Genomic DNA, 19,154 nt, shown 5'->3' on the forward strand with positions numbered 1-19,154 from the left:
CCAGCCCCAAAGACAGTGTTCTTTATGTAAAAATAAACAAGAATCCCATGTCATTAGTAGATAGTATTGTACTCATTTTTAATAGGTGATAAAAATTGAGCCAGTAAGATGATAAAGACCACTAGCCATACCAGCCCGATGACCTGAGATCAACATATGGAACTGATGTAAAAGTAGAAGGGAAGAACTGGCCCCATAAAATTGACCTCTGACCTTGACACGTGCATTATGAAATGCCACACACTTATCATGCACACACACAATAATAAAAATCAAACAAGATTTTATACATCTATTAAACCATTGGATTAATTTATCTGTAATACATTATCAGTAAAAATTTTATCTGCATGCCTATTTTATGTACCTATTACATGGTGGCTCATAAAGACTTCTCAGGCAAAGGGCTAGAGAAATGGATCAGTGGTTAAAACTATGCACTGCTCTTCCACAGGACCAGAGTTTGGTTCCTGGTGCCCACATCAGGCGGGTCTCAACCACCCATCATTCCAACCCCAGGGGATCACTCTCTGGCTCCGTGGACAGCTGCACATATACCCACAACATGATTAAAGATAATTTTTAAAAAGCTTGGAGACAGAGAGAGATGGAGTGGGAGTCAGCGCACTAGCTGCTCTTACATAGAACCTGGGTGAGGTTCCCAGAACCCACAATGCAGCCCAAACCATTCTGTGACTCCAGTTTCAGGGGATCCAACACTTCCTTAGGCATCCAGGAATGCACAGGGGCACAAGCATTAAACAGGCAGAACACCCATACACTAAATAAAATGATTTTTTTTTTAATTCTCAAGCACAGAGGGTCACTAATAGAAAAAAAAATTTAAGAAGCTCTTTTTTTTAAAATGACCTAATTTAATGCTGGCATGGTAGCACTTGGGAGGCAGAGGCAGGCACATCTTTGAGTTCAAAGTTAGCCTGGTCTAAAGAGCAAGTTCCAGGACAGCCAGGGCTACACAGAGATCTGACTATATGATGTCACCTGCAACTTCTAACATTATCTATGCATATATCTACATCTAGTAATTATATAGTATAATTATTATAAGGAATCAAAGTCAGGATGGTACAGCACATTTTGTGGCACACCTGCATATTTAACATAGTTCTGTGTGGTAGGTGTGTTCAGTGTGCCATTGCTGTGTGGTTTGTGTACAATGCACCATTGCTGTGTGGTTGGTGTGTACAATGTGCCATTGCTATGTGGTTTGTGTACAACACACCACCACTACTGTGTGACTGTACCACACACCATAGCTTTGGCTCACGTACAACTTAGAAAAGCTTTCATTATTTTAAGACATCCCACTGATGGCCACTCCCATTGGCACAGAGAGTAGCTCACTCTCATAAGGAACAGCTAAGGGCTATGATTTCTAATTTTCAAATAAAATCATTGCTGTGTTTAGACATCAAAACACATTAACAGTTATAACTTGTAATGGGGTCTTTCTAAAAGAAACCATATGTCTCTGATGCCTGAAACACAAAATAAATGAAGTGTTTTGGACTGTTATTTGAAATAAATATATTTGCCAAAACTAAAACACAAAAGATAATTTTATCAATAGTTGAAAATACAGTGATATGGAGAATTTAAAATGTCCACATCTCCATGGTTAAATGCAAAGATTAGAAATGACTTCACTGCCTACTAGGATCTGCAGTGATCTGGTGAGAAACAAGTCATGAATGAGCTGCTCTGGCCTAAGTCAGCTGCTGCATCATGTCAGGGAGATGTGGCTCAGGGTGAGACCCGACAGGCATGCAAAACCCGGTTTAATTCCCAGTGGTAGAGAAATGGAAATGCCGCATAAGAGGCCACTGTATAGTTCCCACAGACTATACAGAAGACCGGAGTGTTGGCCATTTCCCTAAGATGCTGAGCAAGCGCCAACCTGATCGAGTCACCAGTAAGTTCCCACTGCTGTTCCCTACATGAGCACACCAATACAGTTTCCTCCTTCTTTTAAGTGCTGTGTTGGAGGGGTTGTGGCAGACATGGCTGCCTCCTAACACGTTAGAAGATTTGAAAAGTAGAGGTTTTAAATGGTATCTCTTACACCACTGATATAGAGATGTGTTCTCATTCTATTATGTGATTAAAATGTTTAAAATAAGTCTAAAAGTCTTATTTTAAAAGTGAGGAAAAGGGCTGGCGAGATGGCTCAGTGGGTAAGAGCACCCAACTGCTCTTCCGAAGGTCCAGAGTTCAAATCCCAGCAACCACATGGTGGCTCACAACCATCCGTACTGAGATCTGACTCCCTCTTCTGGTGCATCTGAAGACAGCTACAGTGTACTTACATATAATAAATAAATAAATAAATCTTTTTAAAAAAGTGAGGAAAAGAAGTAAGAAAATAATTCTGACAGTTGACAAAAGGAACAACGTGTTATTTCCATGTTAGATGTTTAAAAGCTACAGTGTCTAATCAATAGGATAGAGAGGCTGGGTTAGAGTTAGAGGGAGACAGAATTAGGGTTAGGATTAGGGTTAAGGTTAGACAGGGATAGGGTTAGGGTTAGAGTTAGGGTTCTACAGGGATAGGGTTGGGGTTGGGGCATAATCCGACACATCACTAGGCAAACAGACTGGGTGTTGTAGTACACAGAAATGTCACTGATAAAGTGAAGGACTGACCCATTTATAAGTCATGCTGTTTAGCTCCCTGAGAGGAAAACTTAAAGTCTTACTTATTCCTATATATAATAGTAAAATATACAATTACCATTTATACATAAGAACTAGACACATTATAGTGTGTAGATAATATTTTCTCTAACAGTGTATTGCCATAAGTATCCCCATTTTACAGATATGAAAGCTAAGGTTGAGTGGTTTAATCAAGTACATGAAACTAGGAAGCCCAGGAGCCAGTAATCCAATGGGTCATCTTCATTCTTAACCACCGTCCTTAAGCATGCCAACTCTCAAAGTACAAAGTGACAGAAGAAAATAATACATTTTGACCTCTGGAAGAAGAACCTTCTCAGAGGCTGGAGAGAAGGCTTCAAGGTTAAGAGTACACATTGCTCTTGAAAAGAACTGGGTTCAGTTCCCAGAACCCATATGGTGGCCCGCAACCACCTTTAGCTCCAGCTGCAGGAGATCTGATGTTCTTCTCTTCTGGCACTTGCATGTATGTGGTGAACATAAACTCACGTGTCATACACATGGGTATAAAAGATATGTAACTCTTTAAGAAGAAACCTCTTAATTTAAAAAATAATAATAAACCTAGCATAACTATCCTCTGAGACGCTCCACTCAGCAGCCAATGGAAACAAATGCAAAGACCCACAGCTAAACATTAGACCAAGCTTGCAAAGTCTTGTGGAAGAGTCAGAGGAAGGATTGAGGGACCCAAAGAGGACAGGGACCCCACAGGAAGAACAGCAGAGTCAATTAACCTGGACCCTTGGGGCTCCCAGAGACTGAACCACCAACCAAAGAGCAATCATGGGCTGGACCTGGGTCCCCCCCACCCCTGCAGATGTGCAGCTCAGTCTTCAAAGAGGGGGAAGGGGGCTGTGCCTAAATCTGTTGCCCGCCTATGGATCCTGCTCCCCTAACTGTGCTGTCTTGCCTGGCCTCAGTGGGAGAGGTTTAGTCCAGTCCTGCAGTGACTTGATGTGCCAGAGGGGGTGATACCTATGGGGAGGAGCTTGAGAAGGGGAGTGAAGAAAAGGGAGAGGGTCTGTGTGAAGGGCACTGGGAGGAGAGGGGGATATTGGGATGTAAAGTGAGTAAATACAGTTTTAAAAAGAAGACAAAAATAATAAACATTCTGAATGTAATCACAAGCATATTTTAAGAGGTAAATATTTAAAATTCAGACCAAACATTCATAACATTTTTTAAATGAATAAGGCAACATCTTAGTTACTCAAAGCCCACTGCCAGCAACCCACCTCTGCCATCAAAGACTTACCTCCCAATCCTTCCCAAACAGTTCCACTGGGGACTAAGCAGTGCAAACATGAACATATGGGGTCACTCTCAGCCAAACCACCACAGACACTAAGGCAACAGGCTTCCCAGCTGAGGGGAAACCTGCCCCACTCCAGACCCAGCCAAGGCTGTGCCTCCTGGGTGGTTTCCAAATCTCAGAAGCCTTCTTCCTGAGCTTCTGACCCCCCACAGCAGGGAAGGGGGTGGCTTCGTTCACCAACTCCTCTCTCTGGTGCGGGGTACCCTCCCCAGAGCCCCTCCTCTCCTCATCCCATTCATGAATCACATGACTCATGTTAGCTTTGAGTCAAGACCCAAATAAAATGCCATTCTTCATTTATAAGAGAGAATAATAATAAAAATAATAATGCCCAAAATGGTTTCATTCAGATGTGGTTTGACTTTTAAATCAAGGAGATGAGCCATTTTAAAACGTCATTCTGCTAGAATGGCCTTCATCCAGGAGAGGCCTCCTTGGGAAAGCACTCCCAGTCCTTTGTTGGTGGCCTTTACCGTTGTCCTTTGATGCTGGCTTTGAGCTTGAGGATCCATACGGGGACAGATGTGACATTTATATTTCAGGTTTTCATACTGGAGAATGAACCATGTCCACACACAATTCCTTTAATATTTTTTAAAGGTCATTTTATTTTTAAGTGTGTGTCTCTGTGTGTACATGTGTGTGCATGTGTGTGCATGTGTGTGTGTGTGTGTGTGTGTGTGTGTGTGTGTGTGTTGTACATGTCAGTGCTGGTGCCTAAGGAGGCCAGAAGCATTGCATCCCTTGGAGCTGGAGTTGCTGGCAGTTGGGAGACAACTGACATAGGCACTGGGACCTGAACTTGTGTTTCCTTACCTCCTGAACCAGTGTTCTAATCCTTATAATTAATCACTGCACATAGAATATCATTAGCTTTGAGCCCTCACATGATCTCACTATATTCCACTGGAGGGAGGAACCACTTTTTTTTTTTAATGAGACAGCAGTAAGATGGGGGAGTCTGGAGTCCTTTAAGAATAATTTTTAGTTTTTAAAACCATATTTTTCTTGTCTGAACCAGATACCGCCCAGGAAGAGTTACCATGGTATTTTAATGATATTTTTAAAATATGATAATCATCTTTGGTTTTGGAGCTGTCCTGAGAGAAAGCATATGTCTAAGCACTTTTGAATTTCTTCTCTAATTACTTACTGAAATACAGAATGCAATAAAACCAAAGAAAAGTCCCAGCTTCCTCGATCGCCATGGTGCAGAGACAGATAAACAAGCTGGTCAGAGTCACTGTCTCCACCTGGTTGATGAGCCTCCTTTGCTTAACTGTGGACTTGCCTCAGTTTAACCCTTTTACTAATTACTCCTCAATTTTAACTATAATTTATTTACCTTAAATATATGTTCATTCTTACTCTTATGAGAAAGTTTTCAGAAATAGAGAAAGAAATTTAAAAACAAGTTTTGGCTTCTGCCCAGCTTTATCAGTAAACTTTATAATGCTAAAGTTAAGTATACTTTTATAAGGGACGAACTTTTCCCAGAAAAACTATGAATAATCAACTGTTACCAGCCATAAAATGTTTTTTTTTCTTGCAGCTGTGATGAGTTTCAAATGTTACTTTTACTTTATTTGGGGGGAGAACAGAAGAAGAAAGGCGATTCAATGCTGCTCTTTGTGAAGTTAATAGTCTTGTTTAAAGTACGAGACGATGACAGGGTCACGCTATAAACAAGCCCGGGTACAGATCCAACTTGTAGTTAGATGTCTGGGGAAGGAGCCTATAAAAAGATAAAACTCTCTTAACGACTCTTCCAGAGCAGTGTATAATTAGATACCTGGAAACGCTGCAAAGGTCCATTAGGAAGGCAGCTTTTCTTTGTATGCCTCAAGCTTCAGACATGATGCCAGTGCCTCCCGTTGTTGATTGGTACCCTCCCTGACAATCTCAGAGCCGGATCCTAGGTCCAGCAGTGTAAGGTGGTTTTCTGAGGCGCGCCTCTTTAGACTTGGATGTGTTCTGCTTGTGGTTTCCCACTGATGAATAAATAAGAGGGAAGGCACAGAAGTGGTTGAGCCGAAGAGACGGGAAATGGACAGTGTCACACTCTGGCTGGGGCAATTCAGGATCTTGTTTTGAGTTTGTCCCCTGCAGCGTGCACTTAAATCATCCTTTATCTTACTCTGCTGTCAGGATCAGGCAACTGGTTAGTTTGGCTAACCCCACTTCTCTTTGATAACCAGATACCCTCAAACTCAGTCGTTTAAAATAACCATTTTATCAGAACTCACTATGTTACGGGTCGGGAATTTGGCCATTTCTGTGCCCTGTCACTGCAGCTGGGTTCTCTAGTAGCTTGCAGCTGGCACTAAGCTTGTCTCAAGTCCCCAACTCACTGGTCCAGCCTCTTGTCAGGGTCATCTGGAAGTCTCTGGGCCTCTCAGCCTGGCAGGACTGTGGTGCCAATCTATCAGAGGCCAGGCCTGGAACAGGAGAGCCACCGTCAGAACCAGCCACACAAGTGCTCACATTAGCATCTCCTGGCCACCCAACTCATGTGCTTTCTTGTGAGAAGTCTCTCTGTCAGGATTTTCCCTCCAACCCCTCTGTGTGTCCATGGTGTCAAGATATAAATCAGAACTAACCATCACAAATGACCAGTTGCTCTTAATTAAAGACAGCAGAGGTGTGCCTCTTTACCTTCTTGGAGTAGCAAAATTGAAGAAAAGCCAATGGGTTACGCTGTGAACAAGCATCTGTCAACACTAGATATTATATACTGCATTTTATATCGCATGACCCAGCATGCTGAAACACAACTGCCATGTAACTAACTGGCCAGGAGACTGAGGCAGGAGGATCACAGAAGTTAGAGGCTAGAGTAAATTCCAGGCCAGGCTGGGCTGCACAGTGAGACTGTGTCTGTAGAATGGGTGTGTTTTGGCTACCTCTCATTGCCTTGATTTAACAATACTACTGCTAATAATTCATCCAGGAAAGTTGCTAACAATAAGAAAAAAATCTCTGTGTACAAATGTGTTCATCACTCCTGTGAGATGCTAAACATGACTCATGAAAAAAGACTGATGGAAATGGGATCAATACCATGACATCGTGTGCAGCCATTAAACTACAAATGCCATTTCTGTGGGAGAGCCTTCCCATGTAAACAGAGCAAAAATACAGTTATAACTGATTTGAGTAAATAATACATTCAAACTAGGTTTGCACACCCTTAATCTAAACTCTCAGGAGGCAGAGGCAGATAATCTATGAGTTCAAGGCCAGCTAGGTCTACAGAGTGAGCTCAAGGACAGCCAGAGCTACACAAAGAAACCTTGTCTTAAACAACAACAATAACTAATAATAATAATAATAATAATAATAATGGGCAAAAAGTTTTAAAAGTAAAAATATTTTGTTGAAGTGACATTTTTTTAATTTAACTTTTATTTTATAATGTTTTTAAGTTCATTCAGCCATAATGTTTATATAATATAACAATGGCTGTCTCTAGCCTTACCTTCAAAATTCCACACACAGATTGGACAAAGTAATGCATGTCTTTAATTCCAGCACTCAGGAGGCAGAGGTAGGCAAATCTCTGTGAGTTTGACACCATCCTGGTCTATATAGAAAGTTCCAAGACAGCCAGGACTACATATTAAGACCCTGTCTCAAAAAATAAAGTAGTAATAGCAATACTAATAATAACAATAACAATAATTCAGCATACATACAGGAAGTGCCTCTAGCCTTGAAGACATTTAAAAATCTACTTATTGGCTTGCACTCTAGCAAATGACCTCACATAAGTAAAAGACAGTTTCTCCTTTTACTCTGCTATCACATGTCAGGGTGAGAAAGCTGCAAGACCCCACTGTGAGTCAGCAGACCTAACTCCTAGCCCAGGCTCCCCCATTCACTGGACACCGGTGTGGGGTGTGATAATGCCTAGCCCTTTCTAGTGCACGGGATTCCCATATTGAATACAAGAGCAAAAGTGAACAGCCAAGAGGTCCCTCCTTGTTTAACAATTATTTGATTCTGTGCTTCTGGAGGGGTAGCTTTGGTGTATGCGCCCTAATGCAGGGCGATTCTTTGCTTCAAGGGGTGGGGGTTGTTAGCTTTGGTGTGTGTGCCCTAATGCAGGGCTAGCTTGCGAAGCAGGGAAATGCTCACAGTGTAAATTCCTTTGTTCAATAAAGTGAAACTATGCATGGTAAGGCAAGAGAAGGGGAAGCAGCCCTTGCTTCAGGAGGCCGTGCTCTGATACCTACTCTTCCGTGGATGGAAGTACTCATTGTGCCTGACTGAATGTCGGTGATTTTCTCAATGGAAGGCTTGGCACAGACAACCAACAAAAACATAAAGAAAAAACTTGGCTGGTCCCTGGTGCTGGTTTAAGTATGCTTGGCCCATGGGAAGTGGCAACCTAACAGTTGCCTTATTGGAGGAAGTGTATCACTGTGGAGGTGGGACTTTGAGGTCTCATATATATGCTCACGTCTGGCCAGTGTGACAGTTCCCTTCTGCTGCCTTTGAATCAAAATGTAGAACTCTGGTTCCTCCGGCACCACGTCTGCCTGCATTCTGCCATGTTTCCCAACATCATGATAGAGACCAAACCTCTGATACTTAAGCCATCCCAATTAAATGATTTCATTTATAAGAATTGCCTTGACCATGGTGTCTCTGCACCACATTAAAACCCTAAGACAGACCCATAGTGATGAATACTACAAAGAAAAAAATAAATGTAAATGGAACAGAATATTCAAGAAGACGACTCACAGATTCTCATAGGTGCCATAAAAAGTCAGCTGAGCTGGGGATGGTGGTGCATTATCTGTCATCCTGGCACCCAGAAGAATGAGGTAAGGATTCACAAATCCAAGGCCAGCTTTGCCTGTGTGTTTGTTCCAGGTCAGCCTTGGAGGCACAATGAAACCTCAATTTAAATTTTAAGAAATGTTTTTAAGATACAAGTGAGTAAAGACCTGAGAACAAGTAAAAGAAGAAAGCAAGCCGGGGTGAGGTCCCCGGTGGGTGTCTGGAAGGTAGGCAGTCATAGCAAGGTTGCAGCAGAGGATGCCCAATCTAGTAGGCTTGTTCCCATTGCTGAGCCAAGGAAGGCTGTTTCAAGGCAAGGTGGGCACGGGCAGCAGTTAGAAAACTGTCAGCATAACGTAGGCAGTATGAGGATGGGTGAGAGGGGGGATGTGAGCACCCTGAGGGGGGAGCACCCTGGGGGATGAACACCCTTGGGAGTGTTTTATTGAGGGTTTGGAGGCTTTGGTGTTTTGTTTTGGGACAAAGTCTCTCTATGTAGTACCGGCTGTCCTGAAACTTGATTTGTAGACCAGACTGGCCTCAAACTCACAAAGATGCTCCTGCCTCTGCCTCCTGAGTGCTGGCATTAAAGGTGTGCACCACCATGCAATAAGTGGGCCCCTTTGAAGGAAGATGTTAGAAGGTTTGCAAGAGGACTGAGAATGTGGTGGAAGGGGAGCGAAGCTAAGCCTTGAGGTTGAGATGGCAAGAAGAGGTTCAGGGCCGCTTTGAGCTCTTTTGATGTTCCTCGAATGCCCAGTGGGACTCTTAAGTTGGCAACTACCTATTCAAGTCCAAAGTTTGAGGTGGGTTCCAAACTAGAACAATAAATTTGAGCATTATCAACACATAAGTAGTTTAAATGGTACTAACTCCATAGGTTGGAGGAGATCACCGAGACAGAGTCCCAAGGACTGGTGCCTGTAGAAATCCAGTTCTAAGCATTGGGGACAGAATGGGTCTAGCTAAGGAGATGAGGAGTGACCAGGAGAATATGGGGGCAGCCACAGGATGGAACATTTCAAGAGGAAAGATGAGTTGGTGGTGATATGACTACTGAAGATATCTTTCAGACACATACACACACACACATCACTTAAAATAAAGGCTGCTCACTAGTAAGAAAAGCGTGTGGGTGGGTGTGCACGCATATGTTAGAAAATAAACTTCCAAGAAAAAAAAAAAAAAACTCAACATTGCAACATTTAGGGTTTCATAGTTTCCACAACTTCCCCGTGCCTGTCCATCATCACAGGGAATCGTTTATTATTGTTCCCGTAGTCATTTCCGCATAACAGCTCACAAAAATGTTAGCAAGATCAATGTGACTGCAAGCAGAAAATATTCTGATTCTTCATGAGATGAGTCAATAAAAGACTGGACTGGTTATGAGCCATTTAGTGAACTACCTGCTAAAAACCACTTCTATGTACAAAAGAAATCTTTACCAGTGTGTGTGTGTGTGTGTGTGTGTGTGTGTGTGTGTGTGTGTGTGTGTGCATGCCAGTCGGATTTACTCGTGATGGCAAATGAAATAAAGCTGATTTATAAACATACTCATCTTGTTATCTTCTTAAACCATCTGCTTCCCCAGGCACCTGCTAAGACACCTGGCTTCTTTGCTCTTGTGAGCAAAGGTGTTTTGTTTAAATCACCTAACTGAGGTTAGGGAAGTGGAGAAGAGGCAGATGCATCTTGGCTGGACGTCCTCAAACACAGACATCTGGTCTCCACTCTGGCTTTTATTGAACATTGGATGGCTAGATCAATAAGCCACAAAGAAGAGAAAATAGAACTGGAAATCAAAATAAGCACCAATCTTTATCTTACTGTAAAAACCATGAATTTTAGGTTAGAGTTTATGCCTATGAAAGGATTTTCATGATCTGCTGAAAGAGCTCTATTTTATTTCATTCTGAGCAAACCTGGGTTTTTCCCAGACATTCTTATGCATGCAAATCTTACTTATCCTAAAAACATTTTGCAAACCAGTTCTCCAGCAAATTGCAATGCCCGTACATCATGTGGTATCATCATACTATACAATATATGTGCTATAGACGTTTATAGGGTCTAATCTATAAGCAAATCTGGTAAAGAACGAGGCATTGCCATTCTTAGGAGCTGCATTCACAGACACGTGCTGTGTGAAGACGCTGAAATGGAGAGCTAATTATAAACAACAAAGAGTTCACTTTGGTGAATAGGAGGAACTTGTACACAGTCTTGGCTTATTAATTAATCTTCGACAGTCAAATGCACATCCTGCAACCTCAAGCGCACCTGTATCCAATGCTTTGGTCTGGTTACAGGTCTGTCTGGCACGACTCAATGAAAGCTATAAAAAGAAAATGCTTTCTTCCCATTGCAACAGGAAGAAACATTTCAAAAATTAAGCCACAAAAACACATGCCATTAAAAAATAAAAAAGACCATGGCATGTCCCAGATCTTCTTTTCATAGTAAGTCTGAAAGCAGCGTCCAACCAGCATATCAAATCAAAGCCATGGACTTTCTTCAGATATTTACACGTGACTGCTAGCATAAAAATATTAACTAGCCAGGCACAGCAGTACACAGTTGCAACCCCAGCACTTGGGAAGCAGAGCAAGAAGATCAGGTGCCCGAGGCCATCCAAGGAAACAGTGTGAGTCTAGGCTATCCTGGGCTACAGGAGACACTGCTGTAATTCATACTCATACCAAAAATATTGAAGTGAAAACTAAAGCATGGTTTCTTAATGCCAGAGGGTTGTTTATATTCTATTTATTATTCATTTATACTTGTATCCTACCATCCATGTGAACTATTCCTTTCTGTTGGATTGTTGAGCTGAAGGTTAGGAAGAAAGATATTTGTAACTCATATTCTCTGGCACAGGTCTATAATGGGAGATAGTTAACCCTTTGATACCAAATGCTGTGTGTTGGACCTGCTGCCTGATAAAGCCAGTCTGATGGTAAAGGAAGGGAAAAAACAATGAAATATGTGTGATCATGAATCACTCAAGGATCAACTACTTCATTGGTAATGTTTCAAGTTTTGTTAATAAAGAGAAGCCAGAACCAGGCAGTGGTGGCACATACTTTTAATACCTTTAATCCCAGCACTCACGAAGCAGAGGCAGGTGGATCTCTGAATTTGAGGACAGCCTGGTCTACAGAGTGAATTTCAGGACAGCCAAGGCTACATAAAGAGATAATGTCCCCACAAATCAAGTATATACAGATATAGATATAGGTAGATGATGGATGGATACACACACACACACACACACACACACTACTATGAATGCCCTAGCAGCCCTCACTACCCTGCCTGTCTCCTCCCCCCACCTTAAAGCACATAGGCACACGGCTCCTGGTGCCACTTTCAAAATCTAAAATAAGATTTTCTCTTTATTTTGCCATTATTTATCTACTTACTGGCTTACTGACAATTTCATACACAATGCATTGTAAAAATATTCACACACCCCCCCCCATTACCCTCTCTTGTCCCCTCTCCCTGGACTCCTTCTCCCTGACCAGTTCTGTCCCTCAGTTCAATAAATGTTGCTTATGATCTTGGGCAGATGGTTGGCAGATGGACAATACACCAGTGGCCACACTACTGAAGAAAATGACACTGCCTCCCTCTGTCACCACTAATTGCTGATGATAGCTACTCAGGAAGGGCTGGAGCCTCATGGGTACCACCCATGGACTGGTAAAGGGCCCAATCCTGCAAAGGCCTTAAATAGGACTCCATAGCTGCTCCATGTCCATGGTTGCCACATGCACGTCATATCTGGATGACAGGATTTTGTAGCCCTCATAAAGTTTAGTTCTTTATAGATTTTAGACTCAGGCCTGGCAGGCTGTTTCCAAATGGAAAGCTGGTTTGCTTTGTTTCGTTTTATTTTCCATCAAGGCTTGCTGAAAACTCCTCAAAAGCCAATGGTTGTACTTCTGTTCAGGGAGGGCACTTTCCCGTCAAAATTAGCTCAAAATATACTAACAACATGATTTACACCCCCCACTTCTTTTCTCTTCCTCCCTCTCCCTTCCCTCCCCAACTCCCATTCAGGTACAGAGCAGTGGCTTCCTGGAGCCGAGTTCAAGGAATCGGGATCCCCTTGATTACCGCCATTGAAATCGTCTCCATCTGGATCCTTTCCTTCATCTTGGCCATCCCGGAAGCAATCGGCTTCGTCATGGTACCCTTCGAATACAAGGGCGAGCTGCATAGGACCTGCATGCTCAACGCCACGTCCAAGTTCATGGAGGTATTGGTCATGTGCCAATTCACTAACCATATCAAGTTCAACATTTCAATTTAAAAATGTTCTAAAGCTTAAAATGAGTTAGTTGGGAGGGAAGGTACTGTGCACGCCACTCTCTTGAGGCCTGCTGCTGTCTCCACAAGGCTTCTGTGCCGACAGCCTGAAAGGCGACCCTGACCTGCATGTAGCTTCTTGACTAGAGCTTCTCTGTTATTTCCCCCTTACCTTATTGCACAACTACAGACAAAATTGGTTTTCTGTATCAACGAATTACAAGGCAACTTACTAAGAGAGACTACCTCTATATGTGCAAAATGTAATTTGGCTTTATGGTTAAGACACACAAGACATCTGACAGACACATAGATGTTACTTGAGGAAGTACAGCTGGCTCAGCTATATTTCTGAACACAAATCTTATTTGCCCTAAGAATATTGCACAAAACATTTCTCTAGCAAAATGAGCAAAATGTATGCCCTGTGAGGAGTCATACATGAAACTATAGGTTCTGACCTAGAAGCAAATTTGATAAAGAATTAGACATCGAGATTCCTAAGACCTGGGCTTTGCTCACTGCACATATGCAGCAATGTTTATGGGGCTGATAGGAATCAAAGGCTGGCATCTAGGAGCACATCAGCACTGTGAATCCCTGAACACTAAACAAACAAACAAACAAATAGAACTCTGGCAAACTGGCAACCTCAAAATCAAAGTTGTTTTCTCACTGCCTTTGAAGTAGGTCAGGTTCCACAATGAAAAACAAGACAGAAGGATGACCTAGCCAATGCTTAGGGGATGCAATCGGAAGGGGCAGAGACGCATTCTAGACTTTCAGAGCAAAGCATTAGAGGAGAAATGGTCCTATACCAAGGAACTTGCTGATCCCCGGAAATAGACAGAATCAAACAGGTGGTGTCGTGAAACCTGCAGTTCCTGTGTAAGGGTCTGAGGAGAGGGAGGCCAGGTGCTGGCCACAGGTGGCAATCAAGGGTATGAGTCAAACTGGTGAGATTGCAGGGTTCAGTCCAAGTCTAGAATACACTTTTTTTTAAACGTAATTTTCTATCTTCTTTAATGCTCCACCCTTCATCTTTGCTCTCCTTTAGTCTGTCCCAAGGCCCTTTCCAAATCCCTAGGCTGATGACATCAGTTCAGAATTGAAACTGTGTAACCAACTTTCTCAGTAGGCCTTTCTCATAGAGGAGGAGGAGGGGTGCTCCATCCTGCCCTGTCCTGGGTCACCTTCCAGAGCAACCTCCCAGGCAACGGCTGGTGGGTCGCATCCACTCAGCCTGCAGTTCTGTGGGAAGAGGCTGCAAACACTGGGTGGGTGAGGGAGGAGAGGGGAGGGAGAGCCTCAAAGGATGCTTGTACTGTACTTTCAAACAAGGACAGAAACCAGGTGCTTTTTATGGTCACGTCGGAGAGCCTTCTGCAGTGGAGTGGCCCAGGAAAGATCTGTTAACAAATAGGATGAAACGAATTCCTTTGGGAGTTTGCACGTAATCCAGGAAAATGTGTGTGTTTTCACTAAAGTCCCCTGAAATGTATCATCTCCTCTGACTTTAAATAGAGATAATAATCCACTATATTGTTTAAGGATATCATGGCTTTTTTAGAGGATATCATGGCTTTTTTAGAGGGAAAAACATATGTGGACAATCCTAAAACATCTTGGTAGGTTTTTTTTTTGAGCCATTATACTATTTAGTTAGAACTACATAATATATAATTCATTGGTGAATACATATCTTTTATCAGAATTTTATTTTCAGTATTTTGCTAGCTCCATTTTAGTGTAATTGGTTTCTAGTATGGCCACATATATTTAAATTTGTGCTTATTAAAATATAATGTTGAAGTCTAGAAAGTTAGTTCAGTTGATAAAGTGATGAAGCAATAACGTTCAGTCCCCAGAATCCATGTAAGAAGCTGGTCACAGTAGCGCCGGCTTGTAAAAACCAGTGCTGGGAAGGACAAGGACTGACGAAGCCACAGGCTTGAACTGGATGGCCTAGCCAAATTAGCCAGCCTTAGGTCCCCATGTGAGACCCTGTCTCAAAAAACAAGGTAAATGACTCCTGAAGAATGATACCTAAGGCTGTTCTGTCCTACACACATGCACATATGAACACATGCATGCACACACATGTGCACACAAATACATGAGCATGCATGAACACACACACAGGAACACATACATACACATACATGCACATGAAAACATGAACATGCATAAACACACAAAGTATTGTTCTCAGAAGGAATTCTACCTCCCACCAGATTTCCAAGGGTGTCTGTGCGACGTAAGGAACCTTGTCTGGACTTCTTATAGAACCATTTTCTGTATGGAAAGGGCTGCTTTCCATACAGAAGCTGTAGTGTTCAAGGAACATGGTGGGCATGTCTGTGGGAACTGATCAAACTACCACAAGAAGGCATGTTATCCTCAATAAATAATCTGGAGAAAGAACATAAGGAAGTAAAAGGCATGTCTTCCCAAGTCTGAGGTGAATTCATTAGAATAAACTTGGATTTTAATCCTCCATTAAAAAGACAGGAAGCTGGATATTCTGGATTTGTATAAATTCTTGCCGAGAGAGAGAGAGAGAGAGAGAGAGAGAGAGAGAGAGAGAGAGAGAGAGAGAGAGAGAGAGAGAAGAGAAAGAGAGAGAAGTCAGCCTTTAGCTAGAATGCCTCCCTTTAGTATTTCCAGGTGGCAAGTATTAAGAAAGAGAGAGAGGAGTTATTGATGGCTGAGCCGGCTGACTCTGGGGTCACATAGCAGACATACCAGGCAAAGGGCTGACTTCCACTAACTGCAGCTACACAGATAAGCCATTCATTGATAGCCTTCACTGTTCCTAAATGGGACCCTCATGGTAAGTTCACTTTAAGATCAGCCGATCTTATCAAAATGTTGAGGTTCATCAATAAACGAGGATGGAAGTGTCTCCAGTCCCTTCGTATGAACTTTTAAGAGGAGGCGCTTTGTACTGATCCATTGTGTAGTAGAAATCAGCACTGGCTTCTTAGAAAGATCCTTGTAGGGATAACTAGACTGTTTTAATATGCATTTTTTATGTGTTACCGCTCAGCAGCATGTGTGAAGCACCTAGGTATGATCCAGTGATCATGTGATAAAATGGGATCCAGTGATTAAAAAAAAAATTCTGAGCACAGCTGCAGGGCCTTCAGTGCTGTCAAAGCAGGATGGGGTGGGGGGCGCAGGGGATGGATATATAAACTATATCCACAAGCACAGAGACTTTGAGGTGAGCAGGGTGCCTCTCAGATTTCATTCCAATGTCCTGTCTTCCCTCTTCCTCCCTGGACAGTTTTACCAAGATGTGAAGGACTGGTGGCTCTTTGGGTTCTACTTCTGCATGCCCTTGGTGTGCACAGCAATCTTCTACACCCTCATGACCTGTGAGATGCTCAACAGGAGGAATGGCAGCTTGCGGATCGCCCTTAGTGAGCACCTCAAACAGGTAAATACAATTCACAAGAAGGTGGCTGAGGCCTTTGGAAATCAGCATACCATGGAGGCATTGATCATCCATTAGCACAATTCACTAACGAGACACACTTGCATACTCCAGTATGCCGTGCAGTAATATGTTGTGCAGATGTGTATTCTAGGAGCAATAGGCTAGGCCATACAGCCTACCGTGAGATAGATAGTACCATCCAATTCTATGATGTTTGCTCAGTGTTGAAATTTCCAAACTACACATTTCTCAGAACCTCTCTGTCATTGAACTGCACATGACCATGTTGTATGTAACAGATTTACCCTGATTTTCTAAAAATAAAAATGTTCTCTTGGAGCTGTTTCTTTATATAGCCTTAGGAATTCCTTTGGGGAAGTGGGCTCCTGCCTGTGAACCAGATGGCCCGGGGAGGCTGGGCTTAAAGATAGTTAACTCTTGCTTATTTTGCCAAGCGTGAATTGAGCATGTGTGTGTGGATGAATTGAAATGGGCCTAGGATTGGGCCAGAGCAGAAAAATGCATGTGGCCATCTTCCTTTGTGGGATCTGAAGTCTAGTCATAGAATAAAATACAAATACAATCAATTAGACAATAAAGTGGGGCAATGCAGCACACAGCCATACAGCACACAGCCATACAGCACACAGCCATACAGCACACAGCCATACAGCACACAGCCATACAGCACACAGCCATACAGCACACAGCCATACAGCACACAGTCATACAGCACACAGCCAGGGCACACAGCCATACAGCACACAGCCAGGGCACACAGATGGGGCACTCAACTGGGGGACACATGAAATGGGACTGTGGAGAAACTGTCTGGGTGGGAAGGAGGCTGTGTGTTATTTGGTGGGAAAGCAGAGGATACAGTCTGCTTCAGTCGGAGGGGAAAAAGCCCCAGGAGAACATGGAATGGACACCAGGCACTCCGGAGAAAGAAAACAGACTTCAATTTGTTCCTAGGAGCATCTCAAATAAGACTTGTGGTAGGAAATTTAACTGAAAACAGCAACATGGGGTGAAAATCTTGGAGGCCCAAAATTCTAGGAAGAATTTGAACATGCCAGTGGGAGCAAATGTATCTTTTAGGAGGAATTTGAACATGCCTGTGGGAGCAAATGTCTCTTTTAGGCAGCAGCTAGAACAGTTGTGGGTACTTCAGGCCTTTAGAAGGCAAAGCAGTTCCCAGTCATGTGACTGGACAGATTACCTCACATCTCTAAGCTTCCAATTTCTCCTAAGCGCATAGTAATATATTTGTAGGTTGCCAATGGCATATAGGGTTCCTAACAGTGTCCAGTTCCTAGAAGACAGTCAACAAACAACTAATTTATGTTGGTTGATAAAGTAACAGTAAGAGCAATGGGAAAGTGTGTACAAATATTCACTCACACCCCCAGGCAGCATGAGCGGTCCATGGAGTTCCTACAGCCTGCCTGTGTAATTATCACACACAGGCACACATTAGCACGGTCCAACTGCTGTGCGACTTCCTCAGCCCCTTGTCTGCAAATTGGCCATAATAAGACATGAATCAGTGCCATTATAAGACTCTGAGGAAGTGCTGTGCGTATGTGTGCCCTATAAGTTCTAATGTGTTACAAATGGTAGCAATTACCTCTGACTGACAGTAGTGTTTGCTGTGAGAAGCCTTAGCCTGGCTTTGTTCAGGCATGAATGATGCAGAGTCTTCAGGTGTAAAATTAACCCTTGAAGACCAGGTGCAGGTCAATCTCTGAGTTTGGGTCCAGCCTGGTCTACATAGTGAGCCCCAGGCCAGCCAAAGATAAATAGTGAAACCTTGTCTAAAAAAAAAAACAGCTTTACAAAGTCCTCAGTCTCACAAATTGGAACACTTTATGTCTCTCCTCCAGACTGGTCTCTGGCACCGTACCCCAGCTGGTCTCATGACTGTGGAAGATTAAGGGCTCCAGGTCTTTGGGCTTCTGCAGTAGTTTGGGATAACAGAATCTCAGGGAAGGGATCAACTGGATGGATTTATTGCAGGCTTCCTGAACTTAATGTTAGTTGCCTTGGATTAAGTCAACGTTATTTTCCAGAATTTCTCAGCCCTTTTCCTATTGGTTTTGACATTGGTTGACCCCCATTACAGACAGCTTGCATTTTATGTTCCTAAATGTGAGTGGGGTGATATACCTCAGCAGTCTGAACCCAAATGAAGAGGTCCAGATAATTCCTAACCTCTGGATGTTCAGTCCACAAGTCACCTCGGAGGCTGGTAAGGCTTCAGTTGGAGTCACTCATTCGTCAACATGCCAAGTGCCTCTAACCAGCACTGCTGAAAACTCCTCCCCTTATCCTCGGTTTGCAAACAGCAGATCTTTGAAAACTACACATCAATAAAAAGGAATTTTAAAATTAGCCACAAATCTCAACTCAGCATAGAGGCATAGGTCCATAATCTAAACACAAGGGAGACTTGGGCAATGTAATCTCTTAGGCACAGGAATTCAAGACCAGCCTGGACAAGAAAGCAAGACCCTGTCTCAGACTAAATACGTAAATAGTAAATACAAGCAAAACAATTTCAATAGTAGCTTCAAAATCAACAATGAGTGA

General features: G+C 42.8%; 1 protein-coding gene across 2 annotated transcripts in view; it reads left to right on the forward strand.

Annotated features, from left to right (window-relative positions):
• The window catches only part of Ednra (endothelin receptor type A), a 62,682-nt gene that overhangs the window by 37,193 nt on the left and 6,335 nt on the right, over positions 1-19,154 (forward strand). For both annotated transcript variants that reach the window (XM_029480906.2, XM_021170016.3), the window contains exons 4-5: positions 12,872-13,070; positions 16,410-16,562. In XM_029480906.2, the coding sequence (XP_029336766.1) occupies positions 12,872-13,070; positions 16,410-16,562 (352 nt within the window). The remainder of the gene's footprint in view (positions 1-12,871; positions 13,071-16,409; positions 16,563-19,154) is intronic.

This window comes from Mus caroli, unplaced genomic scaffold (genome assembly GCF_978045245.1).
Source record: "Mus caroli unplaced genomic scaffold, Mus_caroli_1 scaffold_10, whole genome shotgun sequence".
Lineage (NCBI taxonomy): Eukaryota > Metazoa > Chordata > Mammalia > Rodentia > Muridae > Mus > Mus caroli.